This window comes from Pteropus alecto, unplaced genomic scaffold (assembly GCF_000325575.1).
Source record: "Pteropus alecto unplaced genomic scaffold, ASM32557v1 scaffold3, whole genome shotgun sequence".
Classification (NCBI taxonomy): domain Eukaryota; kingdom Metazoa; phylum Chordata; class Mammalia; order Chiroptera; family Pteropodidae; genus Pteropus; species Pteropus alecto.
In genome coordinates, this window is record NW_006442484.1 from 19,134,877 (window position 1) to 19,151,659 (window position 16,783).

The window sequence follows — 16,783 nt, forward strand, 5'->3', positions numbered from 1 at the left end:
AGGAGTTCAAAGAAGTGTAAGGAGTCAAGTGGAGTGGAGTGTATAAGGCAAGTGGTAAGAGATGACATCAGGGAAGTAGTTTTAGGGGCAGATAAAAGAAAAGACCTAGAAAATTAGTTATGTGCTAATTTCACACAAAAATTGTATTTTGAAGTCATTATATTTTGAACTAAGTCAGTGGCAAGGGAAATGGAGGAAAGGAAATGGACCCAAATGTTTAAGAAATAGAATAGACAATGTGTGAAGATTGGTTATGATGGAAATGAATGGTGGTACAATTTTATATAAAGTATAAATTTGAGTGGCAATATCATGGACGGAAATAATGAATTTGGTTTTAATGTGTTAAATTTGAGGAATCTGTGGGGGATTCTTGAGTAAATGACTGACAAGTATTTGGGAGTTAATAGCATATGGGTAATAGATTAAAAACAAAATATAACAAAATAGCAGGGGGTTAGATCTCACAGAGAGAGAAAGGGGAAGTGAGAAAAACTTGTCTGTAGCAAAATACTCCAGGACACCAATATGAAAAAGGCAGGTAAGAAAGAGGAGTCCATGAGCTTCCTATGCAGGAGATTTCATGAGAAATCTAAGGAGTTAAAAAAGGTGAGCATTTCAAGAATATCAAGGTGTTCAAAAGTGTTACATTCAATGAAGAAATCCAGTAAAACAGATATTGAAATTGTCACTTAGTTTTGGCAGTTAGGACATTCTTGTAGTGACCTCCGTGTAATGAAAAGGCAACACATTTGTAAATGGTAGGCAGATCTCCTTAATTGGAATGTGCTTTTGTTTCACTTAGTCCCTAAATGGAATAGAGTATACAAACTTTGGCCTATTAATGGAGTTTTGTCTTTGGAGCTTCCGTTTCTGGCACAAAGTTCCTAAAAACCTTGTAGTTTTTTGAGAAATAGGAGTGTCCTTTGTTATTTATAAAGTGGTCCTTTGGAATGCATCTGAGTTTATGCTAATGAGATGACTCAGGGTGGGACTATGAGATAATGTCAGGATAGAGGATGGTCACCAGAAAGACCAAACAGAAACTCTCAGCCCCACCACTATCTGACCTCTCAAACTAAGGAAGGCATTTATCAAGGAAAAACAAAAAGATTACTGAGAAATTAATGGGCTATTTTATTTTGAAAATTGTGCATTTGTATCACATTAGTTTGCACTTTTCTTAGATTTCTTTAGCTTTATATTATAGCTTGCATTCATCAATGGCTTGTTTGAAGTAAGTAACTTTGGAGATAGAAACAATAGTATTTAAAGCTAAGTCTATAGTGATAATAAAATAAATTAAATCTTATATTTGGTAAAATCCAGTTCACAGTGGCAGAAATGCTTCTTAATTATTTTTACAGATGTTTCAACTTTATTTTCTTTTTTTCTGATATGATTATGCTATCCAGGAGAGCAATGTGATTAATGATTTCTTCTGTTCTTTCTCCTTAGCCAGAATGCATTGCTGTGACATTGATATGATTCCACGAAATTGGCTGAAAAGGAATAGGCATGTCATTACTTGTAATGCTGCCTTCTTTCTCCTTTTAAGGACAGAAAATATCCTGGAAATATGGCTTCAGGAAAGTGTAAATGATGATTAGATCTGGCCATTCAAGAGTGCAGAAGAAGTAAAAGAATCTCCTATTCCACTGGAGACCTTCCATAATGATTACTATGTAACCCCTTACTTATTATGTTCAACAAAGGAAATCGATTATGGTTATTTTTTATGGATTTAATTAAGAGATTCAGGAGAAAGAGATACATGCAAAAGGAAATGAAAACCCCTACTCTTTTAGGAGTCAGGTGTAGCAAAAGAGTAAGAAGGATGCAGTATAAATATATTAGTCTACCTTGTGTAAATGACAACTGCTGTTTTAAACTAAAAATTGTAGGCATGCCTAGAGGTACTATTCATATTTGGCTTACTCTTGTTATTATAAAAGGTCTAGTGTTGCCAAAGTTTCTGATTTTTTTTTTTTTTTCAGAATCTGAGCTTTTGTGTGTAATCTCCTGATTTTTAAGTGTTGGCTTAAAAATGATGTGAGTCAAATAAATATATCAGTCTAGTCTCTCTATAGTCTGATTATACAATTAGATAATGGGTGGGTCTGATAGACATTTAATAATAAATGTTTTATTAACATTTATATAATTCAGAAAACAAACAATAAACTAAAAATTCAAGACCCAAATATTCACTAAAAAGCAGTGAACCTTTTCAGTTTAAGAATTAATGGGATCTGAGGACCTATTTTAGTTCAATCCTATTACTAAGAAGATGTATGGACTTAAGTAAGTCACTTAATTCCTTAGGTATCACTTTTCTCACTTTTGTCATTAGGATTTCAAAAAATAATCTCTCTGAGGGCTCTTTTAATTTAAGAGTAAAAGTGATAATATTAAAGCAAAAGTGTAAAGTAATCATCAAAGTGCTGACTTCTTTGGAAAATATTCTGTTTTTTAGTATCTCTGGAAATGTAGATATTCCTCAATTTTATATGTAGATTTCATATTTTGGGTTTTCTATACATAGCATACAAATACTATATAAAATAAAATAATCCAAAGTTTCTATTGTGGATGTATTATATATATGGAGAAGTAACTTAGAATTCTTCAGTATGGCAGAGTGGAGTCATTTCGGAAAGTAAACATTTGCTCTAGAGCATTCACAAAAGCGAGAACTTAGACATTAATAAATATAAATATTGTATGTTCATCATTATTGTTATTGATAAAATGTCAATTGTCATTTACCAATGCAAAAATTATTTTTAAAATTACATGATTATTATTAACCTAACTTAGTTAATAACAAAGATATACAACACAGCAGCTATATAATAACCACAAAACATTTAGGAAGTTAAAATAATTAAATCCAATGTTTTAATGTTTAACCAAAGTGCTTCCCACTGTTAACATATCCTATGTTTGATGTTCTTGTAACATGAATTGAAAACTCATTGGTATAAATGCATACCTGTAACTTTTACATTTGTGGTTTTTGGGAGAGTGACAACTTTTAAAACCCAGAGGGGGAAATGTTAATATGAACACTGTGTGTATAACATGGTAGGTACTCAAAGATAATTTGCTAAATTTCTGTTCAATAAGCCTCTGTAAAAGAAAAAATTGAATAGAGTAACATGTCATACTTACCATTACAGCTTCTTCCATCTTCTGTTACTTCAAATCCATCCTCGCAGTAACATCTTGTACTATTTCTGACTATTGCACATTTATACTGACAATTCAACTGTTGGCAATTGGGTAATAGTTCTATAAAGGAAAAACAAAAATATTATCTTTAAGTAACTATACACACATATTTTGCATTTATATTTAAATAGTTAATATTTACTCAGCATATAACGCTAATAATACAGTTTTGATTGGTGTTCTCCAAAGTTTCTCTGATTGGTCAAGAGAACAAACAGTATCTATTCTCTCTAAAATACATCTGTTTGCATTTGTCTGAAGTATTGTTAATAAAATACCAGGTCAATCTGTTCAGTCTTTCACTTTTTAACTTATTACCTATATTTGAAGTCACAAATCTTTTCGAATTCTGGTAAATTAAATTATTTCAAGAGGAAAAATGTCAACTCAGTGGTTGATTTCGCCATTTAGGCCTTTTTATTTGACATGTCAATTGATTTTCTACCTTTCTAGAGCTGTTTTGATTTACCAATCCATGTGTAACCTTCATAACAATCAATGTGAATATATTCCATTTCAATAATTTATCTTTCATTGATGGCAAAATATTAGACAAATAGTGGACATAATATATTTCATTATATCTACACTCTTTGAGAACAAATACATCATCGAAGCAAGGCCTCAGAGCAAATTAGGATTCAGTATGATAAATGCATGAAACAGAGATGAAGTGACAGGAGCATATTCATTGCACAAATAATGTCTAACAGGAAAAAGATTAGGTAAACTAAAAAAATTTATAGATAGAACGTGTGACTGATTTTGCCCTCTGAAAATAGGGCTATTAATGGATTGTAACACGCCCCCCTCCCCCACACTTTGGGGAGAACAATAAGGATTTTGAAAATTAAAGTAAAATGATTAAAATATGTTGATATTTGCCACATGTTTGGCTGGTGGTTCAGAAAAATTATAAATTGTAATAAAATTTATGAGAAGTCCAATGTGGAAAAGAACAGCTAAAACATACCAAACTGAAAATTTGGTATTTTATTAAAAATTTAATTCTGTATAGCATTTTCTTAGCCCAATTACTTATTAACTCTTTCTTAAAACTCCAAATTTCCTTCCTAATAATCACACATACCATAATCTTGCCTCTTCTCTGAGAAAACAGAAGCAATTAAAAGAGATTTTCCACAGATTTATGCTTTGTATTTATTCATCCCTGCATATTCTTGTCCTTTTTGCTTTTCAAACTTGGTTGAACTCATAATCAAAGCCCTAACTCCAACTCCTGTGCACAAATCCCATCCCCTCTCACCTAGTCAAGGATATCACTTCAGCTATTCTCTACATCCTATCATAATCTTTTTCCTAAAAAAATATATATATACATTTATATATACAAAATATATATACATATGTGTATACATATATATGTGTGTGTGTGTGTGTGTGTGTGTGTGTATTAGAACAAACTAAAACTCTTTTCTTTTTTTGTGAATTAACTTTTACTACAACACAATTATGCCCCTTTGTTTAAATATTACCTATGCTGCTTTTACACTACAAAAACATAGCTGACTAGTTGCCTCAAAGACCTATGGCCCACAAAGCTTAAAATATTTACTATAAGCCGTTCCAGAAGTTTTCTGACTCCTTTACTAGTACATTCTCAGCATCAAACATGCTCTTATATTTCCCCAACTTAAACACAAAGAACCTTGACCTCTCTTCCCCTACTAGTCAGGGTTCCTCTTCTTCTTGTCAACCTCCTAAGGTTGAAGTGCCCCAGAGCAGAAAAATGTGGTCTTTTTTCTATTCTCTATCAATATGTTACTGGGAAATTCATCACAAATCATGGCTACCTCTCTGACTGAAATGAGACTGCTGTATCATAACTTAGAAGTTAGCTGTATCCTCTTCAATGTCTAATTTTCATTGCTCAGGTTACTATCAATAATTTATATTAAAATTCTTTCTTCTTGGAAAACCTGGAACAATTTCTGTTTCCTTTACATAAATTCAACCAATACGTGAATCATCTATATCTGATTAGTAGGTTTGGACTTGGGGTCAATGCTAATTATATGCTAGTATAAATGTCAATATTTATATAATGTACAGAAAGTAGTAACTTAGTCTGTAAAAAATATATTATCAATAAAAATATGAAATAAGTGGTTCTGGTTCCTTGGAAATTATGGTACTTTCACTTTGAATTATGATAGTTTACATAATGATTTCCCCTCACCAATACCTAAAGCTACAAATTAAAAATCTAATATTCGTCAAGTTCTTTAAATATGCAATCTTTTCAAACCCTGCAACAGTCAAACATGTATTATTGTAATTTACACTTTATAGATGAGGAAACTGATGATTGATAATGAACCCAAGATTATACAGCAAATATATGACACAGCATTCAAAACAAAGTCATTCTGACTACAAAGCCTATATTCTTAAATAATGCCTCTAATTTCCACTGTACAATCTGGCGATGGTTGGAACCATGGTGTATACTTTGTTTGTCATTAGTAATTACTAAAGGCTTAGTAATACACTATATATAGGAAAAGTTTCATAATTTTTATAAGATGACTGAATCAATAACTCAATAAAATAGCTTAACTCTGTAATGAGAATTAACACTCACAGGTGTCATTTCTACTTATTAAATTAACCTGGATCCTAAAGATATTTCATTTACATCTTCGGGTTAGGTAATTGAGTTGTCAAATCTTGTTTCATTATGGTGGAATCAATCCAAAATTGTCTTGCATATATAGGCTACTTTAGTTCAACATTGATTGAGCACCTAGTCAATGCTAAGTATTCTTCTACCAGAGTTCCACAGATGCAAAATTGTTTTAGACAAATTAAGCGATTACAACATGAGAGTGGAAGTGGATGGGGTTAAGTGGGAAGAACAATAATGTTAAACAAAAGCTACAATTCATAGATGAAAAACATATATGCTAAATAAAAATACAAATGGCATGAGCTGGAAGAAGTATTCATCCAGAGACTAGAAAGAGAGGTAAGTATCCAGAAAATAGTTGTGAAAGAAATTTAACTTAAGTTGATATTTAAAAGTTAAGAAGAGTTCAGTAGATTACATTTATTTAAGTGCATCACAGATAAAGTGGACAATATAAGAAAATAAATAAAAAGACATGAAAATATACAAAAAGTACAATGACAAATAATGCTGTGTAACTAAACCATAATGTTTAATATGGTAGAAAATGAGGCTGAATTGTTGTTTGGGACCAGATCAAAATGAATTTATTCTTATATTAAGTAGAATATTATATCTTGGTAATGGGATTCATTGCCTTTTATTGAAGACAGAAATGACTTACTCTGACATATTGTTTGAAAGTACCTAATAGCTGAGAGAAAGGTGGGTGAAAATAGTACAGGAAGAAATGTCATTAAAAGGCTAAAAATAGCAAAGGCATAAAATAAGACTATGAATATTTAGACAAACGAAAGGCCAAAAACTTGGTGAAAGCATAATGACACTGAATTAATAGTACCCAAATGAATTAAGAGAAACAAGAGGACTGGAAGTTTGGGGTCAATAGTAAATTTGCCTTTGAGTGTTTAGTTGAAAATGTTGACAAGACAATGGACAGAAGAAAGTTAAGAAATTTGAGTCTATCTTAGAACAGAAGTCTGGACTGGACATTTAGATTTGGAAGTCATAAATGAAAAGTTTGTAATTAAAGCCCAAAGAGGAAGGAATCATGTTTTATAAAAAATATTTCTAATACAACTAAAATGCAGAGACCTTTTATATGTGAAAGACAAGCAGAAGAAGAGGTATCAACAAAGAAAACAGAAATAATCAAATATATAGATGAAGAACCTAGAAAGCTTCACAAAACCTAAAGAAGAATAGTTCATTCAAGTAAGCAGAGCAATAAATGTTAAAATCTGAGAAATATACTTGGATAAAGTCCCCCAAATGCACTGGGTTTCCTAATAAGAGTAATTAAGTCTTTTAAAAAAGGGTTTCAGTGGAGCAGAGAGGATAAAGATAAATGTAGTAAGAGTTCGGGACAGAAAGAGGAAATAGGAAAGGTTTCTCTTAGAAAAGACTTACATATATTATAGGATGAAGAGAAGGAAGTTAGGAGCATTACCTAATTTATTTAGTCTGTACCTTAAGGCAGGCATATTAACTCAATGCTTTAATGTATTTTAAATGTATTATTTTTTCCCACCTAATCCCTAGAGCCCAACTTCTTTTTTTTCCCCATCTCAATGCAAAATAGAAAATCTACAGACTTTTGGTTCCATCTTTCTGCTCTCTCCAATCAAATCCAATGCATGCTGAAAAATGATACCAACATGATGGGGAGAACTGAGAAGAAATAGGAGAAAATGGGGGAAAATGAGTATCGAAGGCCAGACTTCACACATGGTTTTGAGTATTACGTGAGGGGCATGTGGTCGAAAATAGCAAAAGAGACAAGGGCAACTTAGCTTTTAGTTTATTGAATTTATCTGTATAAATTGTATATGTACAGAGAGATAATAGGGAGACAATTAAACAGTATATGATACCAGGTGAAATGGTAAATATTTATTCTTCCAGCAGATCATGAAGGAACATAAAGAACTAACAACATGAAAAACTAAAATTTAAAATTTATCTTGACTCTGTGAAAGCAACACTAATTATTGTAATGTTATCTACTTGAACTGCTTACCACTTATGCTTAATTATGTGCAACATTATAATGATTATGTGTGTAATTAAAAATGCACGAGATTAATTTTGTTAGAAAGCTTATTTGAGTAGAACAGAAATTTTGTACTTGAGTCATCAGTCTTCATAGAGTACTTTTTATGAAGCATGGTCACTGGTTCATGCAACATTATCATTGGTTTGGATCTTAGAATGAAATAGACCACAAGTATGTAAGGTATAAAATATGCAAGTCAGAATACAGATATGTGAATATTATATCTAATCTGCATTCTTCAGCATTATTATAAAAGGAAAGTGGCTTTTTAATTAAAGGAGAGGAGATATTATTTCAGGAATCAAATCTCATTAAATTGATGAAGACTCACTCCATTCTATTATTTTTAACGAATCTTTGTATATCCTTTTCAAAGTTGTATAGCAGAATATTATAAAAATGTGAGTATATCTTCTCTGTCAAATACAAAATAACAGTTTATAAGTAGTGAGTAGCTCTGAGGCATCGAAGTTTCTAAGCCACCTTTTAACTTAGAAATAGATTTCTCAATTTGTATTACTAGTAAATTGTAAGAAAAGTTCTAAAAGGATAGAAAACTAATTCATACAAAATCTCATATCTCTTTCTTACTTACTTTTTTCTTTTCTCTGAGAGTTGATACAGTATCATGCGTAAGGCCTGGACTCTGAAGCCAGAGTACCTAAGCTCTAACCCAGGTTTTATTAATTTTAAGCTGTATGAGTGTGGCAAAAAATAGCTAATGTTCACCAAACTTGTTTCTTCTTCATGAGCAAATAAAATAATGACATTTTCCAGTTGACTTGTCATTAGGTTGGTGCCATACATCTGGCTTCTAGACGCTATAATATAGGCAAAATTAACGTGTACCGCTTCCTGAAATGGCCCTTAAAACATGCTGACAATATTCCACTTTCATTTGTCAGCCTTCTGGTTGCAAGGAATCCAATAGAAGACTCACAGGACCTGGGGATGGTAGAGGCCCAAAGATGGAGAAGCCTGAAACAGCACATGGGAAGTATCCACTGAATCTAACTGGACTGTGATATGGGTGAAAATGTGAATTTTTGATGCGATAAACCCTTGATGTACCAGGGTTGTTTGTTACGTACTACCATGGTGATGGGTAAATGACTTAAGCTCGCTGTAATATGAATATTATTCTCTTAAGCAATGTATATCCATATTTAATTTGCTACATAAGTATGGACCAATTAACAACTCAGATAATCAATTTTCACTAAATACTTATGGTAGTCTGCAGTTTTAGGGAGTGTTATGCTTTTTAACAGCATTGGGATTTAGAATCCATGTCTATAAATGTATGCAGATTGATGATTTAGAAAACAGATACAAATAAATTTTGCTAACCTGCCTCAGAGTAAAAACAAAACAGTAGAGAATGATGATTAGAAGCTGATAATCTGATTCAACAATTATAATAATTATAAGTTTTTACTGTTAGTAGGTTTCTTCCCTTATTAGTCCTGTTTATATAAATATCTATAAGCCAGCGAACTGCTGTTTGTAATCCTGTATGTGTAGCCATCAAGTTCATCCATGGTGTGGTCAACAGCAATATGCTGGCAGCTTTTATGACCTATAATCAAAACATTCACTTTGATCGAGTACTGGATTCAGCAAGATAGTGAGAACATAGCTGGTTATTTTATTCATGTGCTTCTAGGTTATATGTTTCTCCCTGAGAAAAAAATTAGAACTCTTGTAATCTCCTTGGAAATACAAAAAGATTATAGGTACCTTTCCAAATATATGTTATGTGAGACATTATTTTACAAAATGGGATGATGTTTTATTCTGTTTTAGTAATTGATTTGATCCTTGAATTTGGCTTATGTGAAAATTCCTTTTAATCAACAACTATAATTTTAGCAATGAAAAAAAGTTTATTCTTTTCTTATGTAGTACATTGAAAAAAATAAATATTTCGTTCACTTTTTGTACTCGGGGATTGAAAAGCTGATGCAGCCACTTATCATGCCAGTCAGTTCCTCTTGTTAGCAGGACATATGCTTGGCATATTTAGAATGGTGATAATTTGTGTCACATCATTCATCCTCTCACTCCTGTTTCTTTGGTCTAGTAGAATGGGACGGTAAACTGGCTTGCAGAGATTAGGCTGCTGCTTATGACTGGTAATGTGGATTTCCTCAGATTTTTTTGCCTAATGCTAAGCTATGGTCCTGGCCTCGAATTTTCAGTGTATTTTCATATAGAAAGATAAAACATTACAGAAATGCTTTTTTAAATGTTTTTTTTTTTTTTTTGCTCCATTATTATTACTATGGTATAGTTTATGTACAGTAAAATTTATTCTTTAAGTGTACAAATCTGTGAGTTTGGGCAAACACATATATCTGTGTAATCACATCATCAAGATATAGAACAGAACTATTATCCCCAGATTTTTTCTTATGCTCCTCCACAGTCAATTCCTTTCTCCATTTGCCAGTTCTTGGTAATCACTGATCTGTTTTTAATCTCAATAGTTTTATATTTTTCAGCAAGTTATATAAATGGAATCATCCAGCCAATAAGATCTTTATTAGTATAATGTACTTGAGATTTACCCATGTTATTTTATCAGTAGTTTCCTCTCTTTTGTTACTGAATAGTATTCCATTATATGAATGCACCTCAGGTTGTTTATCTGTTTCACAAGTGATGGATATTTGAGTTATTTCTAGTTTTGGTTTATTGTGAATAAATTTACTATATACATTTACATAGAAGTTTTGTGTAAATATAGGTTATTTTTTCATTTGGGTAAATATGAGAATGCTTACTTATATGGTAAAAGGACATTTTACTTTATAAGAAACTAGCAAACTGTTTTCCAAAATGTTTTCTACTTTGCATTCCCACTACCAATATATAAATATTTCAGCTACTTGGACTTCTGCCCAGCACGTGTTATTATTAGCTTTTTATTTTATTTTATTTTACCATTTTAATCAGTATGTAATGGTAACTCACTTGATTTTAATTTGTATTTCCTCATGACTAATGATATTGAACATCTTTTCAAGTACTCATTTACTGATCATATAATATCTTTAGTGAAGTGACTGTTCAATCTTTTGCCCACTTTTTATTAGGTTATTTGTTTTCTTATTATTGAGTTTTGAGAGAAAATGTTTTATATGTGTGTATGTGTGTGTGTGTGTGTGCATACATATACATACACACATACACACACACACACACACACACACACACACACACATATATATAATACTTTTAAAGTTTGGTCTATTTTGAGTTAGTCTTTATATGTATTATAAGATATGAATAAAAGTTCTTTTTTTCTTTGCATTGAACTTTTTCAGCACCATTTGTTGTGAATTTATAATTAAACACTTTCCCATAAAGAAATTGCTAGGTCTAGATGGCTTCACCGGAGAGTCTACCAAACATTTAGAGAAGAAATCATAGCAATTCTACACTAACATTTCAAGAAAAAAAAAAAAGAAAAGAAAAGGAAAGGAAACATTTACCTAACTCATTTTGTGAGGCCAGAATTACTCTAATACTAAATCATGCAAATGTATTCAAGAAAAGAAAATTATAGAATAACATTCCCTTTGAACACAGATGCAAAATTTCTAATAACCCAAATCTAGTAATATATAAAACAATAATATATCATAACTATGTGAAGTTTATTATGTAATATCAGGCTGGTTTAGCATTTGAAATTCAATTAATGCAGGTCACCATATCAATACTAATACGATGATTTCAATGGATACCTAGAAAGCATTTAACAAAAAACAATATCCATTCATGATAAAAACAAAAATACTCTTGGTGATATAGTAATAGAAGGTTATTTTTTCAACCTGACTGAATTATTTTACTACAATATGAGAAACAAGTCAATAGGAGCAGGATAACTGCTCTTATCACTCATATTCAATATAGTACTGGAGGTCCTAGACAATGCATTAAGGTGAGAAAAAAAAGTTTAAAGTATAAAAATTAGAAAGAATGAAACAAACTCTATTTTCAAACAATACAATTGCCTATATAGCAAAAAAGAAAAAAAAATACCAAAAAGCCTCCAGAAATAACAAGTAATTCTTTTAAAATCCTATTTAAGAAATGAACATGAGTAAACTGTCACTTGATAACTTTAATTTTGCATATTAATATCCCTCATAAGTTTACTACTCTTTCAAAAAAAAAGCAAAATTTTCTTTAGTGTATATATACTATTATGAGATGGAAGTTGTAGGCCAATTATGTGGTTTAAGAAAATATTCTATGGACTAAGTCTAACATTTATAATATGTACTTTTTGTTTTATTTACAATAATATATGTGTGTGTATGTGTACACTCAACATATAGAAATTTCCCCATCCTTTTTGATAGTTGTATATTATTACATTTTATGGAGAATTAATAATTTAATAACTAGTAATTTAATAAACCAATTACTTGCTGAAACACATTTAGTTTGTAAATATATCTGTTTAAAAATATTTTTACTTTTTCTTCTATACTGAAGAGTTTTTTCTAAGAAGTGGCTACTCAGCCAGAGACTCTTATATACTACCTCTCCTTACATCTGCTTAGGGCCTTATAACTATTTCTAACTATGGAAGGTATGTGAAATAATATGTAACTCTTCTGCATCAAGATGTTTAAAAATGTATAACTCCTCTACCCCACATTCTCTTATTTTCTTACTGTCTGGAAAAGTTGTTTTATTTCCATGCTTTTCATGTTTTCTCATATATTTCTCTGTCTATATCAGAAATAAAATTGTGAAGTATGCCACTGCATACACTGTGAAATGTATAAACTAAGCAAAAGTTAAACCAAAGTAACAACAACAAAAACCTGAGTGTGTACCACACCAATGTTAAGAGATTTCCCCATTTTATGTTGTATCTGCAAGTTGAGGGTTTACTGAGAAAAAGAGTTCCACCATCCCAACTCACTAACACTAGATGAAAATTGCTTACTTTGGGTCTCCAAAAAAAATAATTTTTAGTAATTTGTTAACTTTAGTTTCTGATTTATTAAAAAAAAAAAAACTTTTTATTTCAATGGGGAAAAATGTAAATATGCAAAACTTTTAAACAGTTTTTATTACATAGAAAATTAAAATCTAGTTACCAAGGTACAATCAAATGAGATTATTTAATGTTATAAAAAGACAAATTTGGTTTTATTATCCATTGACAAAGCTGGCTAAATAATAAACATATAATCTTCAAATAAAATTATTGATGAAAATATTATGCAAGAAAAAATGTTTAGTTCAGTTTTAACCATAACATGATATGAGAAGATAAAATAAAGCAACACAGGCTTGTATAAGGTTCACTCACCAGGTCAAATTAATGAGAATACTGACATTACTGAATTCATAAGGAAGGTGTAAATTTTAAGTACAATAATTCTTTAGATGCATTTAGCTTATTGTCTAACACATTTTATTATTTATTTACTTATTTTTTAATATTTTTTTATTTTTCAATTATAGTTGGTATGTAATATTATATTAGTTTCAGGTTTATAACATACTTATTAGACATTTATATAATTTACAAAGTGATCACCCTGATAAGTCTAGTACCCATCTGACACAATATATAGTTATTAAAACATTATTCACTGTACTCCTTAGGCTATACTTTATATCTTCATGACTATTTTGTAACTACCAATTTGTACTTCTTAATCCTTTCCCTTTTCACCCAACCTCCCAACTTCCTTCCTATCCGGCAACCATCAAAATGTTCTCTGTATCTGTGAATTTGTTTCTGCTTTATTTATTTGTTTACTTTGTTCTTTAGATTTCACATATAAGTGAAATTATATGATATTTGTCTTTCTCTGTCTGACTTACTCCATTCAGCACAGTACCCTTTAGGTCCATCGATGTTGTTACAGATGGCAAGATTTCATTCTTTTCTTTTTATTTTTTTTATAGTTGAGTAATATTCCATTTTATATATGCATTGTGTTTCCCTATCCTCTCTTCCATTGATGGACATCCAAGTTGCCACCATACCTTGTCTATTGTAAATAATGCTGCAATGAACATACAAATGCACATATCCCTTCAAAATAGTATTTGGGTTTCTTTGAATAAATACGCAGAAGTGGGATTACTGGATACTTCTTTGTCTCTGTTTACAGGCTGTTTTAAAGTCTATTTTGTCTGGTGTAAATATTACTACCCCAGATTTTTTTTGTGTTTTTACTTCTCTGAAATATCTTATCTCCATCTCTTTACCTTCAGTCTGTGTGTTGTGTGTCTGTTGATGTCACCAAGCTGTCTGCAGATGGCCATCACCAAGAAATCTGTTGGGCTTACAGGTGACTTGAGAGGCCAAGTTGTAAACTAAGCCCAGCTGCTACAAGTGAAAGGCTTGGGACCATTCCGCAAGTAGTATGGGACACCTGACGTCAGATGCTTCTTCTTTGGGTTTTGTAAACTGTTGAGTGATTTTAAGAAAATCTGCAGCATGAGCCAAGACAAACCATTTATATGGAAAAGACACTGGAGGTGGCTTGGGTGGACTCACAAGCTGGGAGGGGAGGGTTTTCAGGGAGTCACCAGGGTGGGGAGACTAGTGTTAGGTTGATGAAGACTTAGATATAGTGGTGGCCTGTGTCTGCATGCTGAGTGGGGAAGGGCTCAATAAAGAAACAATAAATTCTATCAGCAATTCTGGGAGAAAGTTGCCCTTCCAACTCTCGCCCCAAAACCAGACAATTCAGTTCCTTCCTGCTTATCTCTGGTACTTTTTGAGTAGCTGCCACAACACCAGAACTCACAGTGAATGAGTCTGTTAGTGAGTAAGTTTCCATACAGGCTCTTTAAGGGGAACATCTGCGACTCCCTCAGCCCTCTGTCTGACTTAGCCATAATCTCCACTGGTTTTCACAGCCAGAACTTGTAGGGATTTCTCTTCCTGGCACTAGAACCCTGGACTGGGTAGCCCAGTGTGGGGCAGGTACCCCTTGCTGCTTTGGAGAAATCTCTATAGCTGAGATAGCCTTCTCAGTTTTCAACTGCCATATATGGTTGTGGGACCAGCTCGTGTTGCATCTTCGCCCTTCCTACCAGTTTCGAGGCAGCCTCTTATGTCCCCAGCTATAGGACTTATGTTCAACCAGACCTCAGGCAACTTCCAATATTGATTGTTCTGTAGTTTAGTTGTAATTTTGATGTGGTCACGAGAGGAGAGAAGCACAGTGTCTATTTACTATGCCATCTTGACTGGAAGTCCCCAAAATTCTCAGAGTCTGACATATTTTAAATACCCATTTTAGGTTGGCAGTTAAAGTATTATCATTATAATCATCAACAACATCTCCATCAAAGGAATCAATAAATTTTCTCTTTTATCTTTTGTTTATATAGAAGAACAAACCAGCCACACATGGTATCTTGACATACTCTAGTCCTCAAGGTAGGAGACATAGATCTATTTGTGATATCTCTTAACAGACATTTAACAGTGGACCAGTTTCTTAATTTTTCTAAGCCTTAACTTCCAACTCAGGAAATGTTTTGATGAGCTTTATGAATATTAAAAGGCATAATGAGAGCAAACATGCTCTATAATTTGCAAGATATTGTGTAACTGCCGAGATATGAACTGATATAGGGAGAGATAAGAGAGAGAAAGTTAAGAATGCTAGGTACATTGGACTGATAAAGCCAAGGTATTCTGTGGTTCTGTACATCACGTTTTAGTGTTTGCATTTGGTTTTGCAGTAAGGACACTATGCTAGATTTATTAATAATAAGATAATCATTGTCAAGTCCTGGCCTGGTTCAACACATTTAGTTGCAACCACAGAAAAACTTTGCTTGAGGGGAAAAAAATGAAATAAAATAACCAAATTTACCACAAGAGTCTAAGAAAAATACAATTACCTAGAAGAAATTGCATATATCTGGTAAAACAATTTTTCATACCTAGAGGTATAAGGGTAAAAAAATGAATATACAGTTGAAGAATTATATACATATAAATTACATAAGTATGTTACATAGCTTATGTGAGATAAACATAATGGAATGCAGGTTGTAATAGCAATTAGGTTAGAGGAGGTAAAGCAGCATGAATAAAGAAATCTTGTTTGTAAAGGGAGTTCATAACTTCTAGCAGTTTCTGCATGTTTAGAAAGAGAAGTACTTGTGACTAAATCTATAGGTAAAGTAAAGCTAAAAGTAATATAAATATAAATATATATTCCCCTCCCCTTCAAAAGACACATATTCTTCTCTTAAACCCTCATACTACTCCCAGAACATAGGAGGCAACAATACCCTTGGGAAGGTGTCTTTTAAGTTCAACACAATGAGAATGAACAAAGTCAAATGCAACAGTTTTTGGCACATATTAGATTGAAAGGCACTCACTAACTATGTTAAACATAGCAATTAAATACACCTATTCACCTCTACACTTAGTCAAATCCTCAATAACATAAAAGTGATAAAAAAAAGGCACAAACCCATAATAATGAAGAGAATATGAAAGGAGAAGAGAAGGAAAAAAAGATATCAACAAAAATTTAGAAGCAAAGAAGCAATAAATGAGCGTTGATTGATTTAGCCCTTTACAGCACTAAGGAAGTAAAATCTAAGCTGAGGGTTGAAAGAGATAAGAGGGATGATTATCAGGACTGCTTTATTTCAAACACACAGATTGTGCACTGTACAGCCCCTGGGGGCACTATTAAAATAAACTTTGATAGGAACAGAACTGAAGTTGTGTAACATGGAAGCTCTTGGAGGCAGGCCAAAAAGCAAATGGATACAACATCAAAATTCTGGAATGGCTCAAGAATCGGAGGCATTTAATAGCC

At 32.1% G+C, this 16,783-nt stretch overlaps 1 protein-coding gene across 1 annotated transcript in view; it reads right to left on the reverse strand.

Annotated features, from left to right (window-relative positions):
• Nucleotides 1–16,783, reverse strand: part of LRP1B (LDL receptor related protein 1B) — a 1,653,662-nt gene that overhangs the window by 879,325 nt on the left and 757,554 nt on the right. The window contains exon 4 of the mRNA XM_006921044.1: nucleotides 3,175–3,294. Coding sequence (XP_006921106.1) covers nucleotides 3,175–3,294 — 120 coding nt within the window. The remainder of the gene's footprint in view (nucleotides 1–3,174; nucleotides 3,295–16,783) is intronic.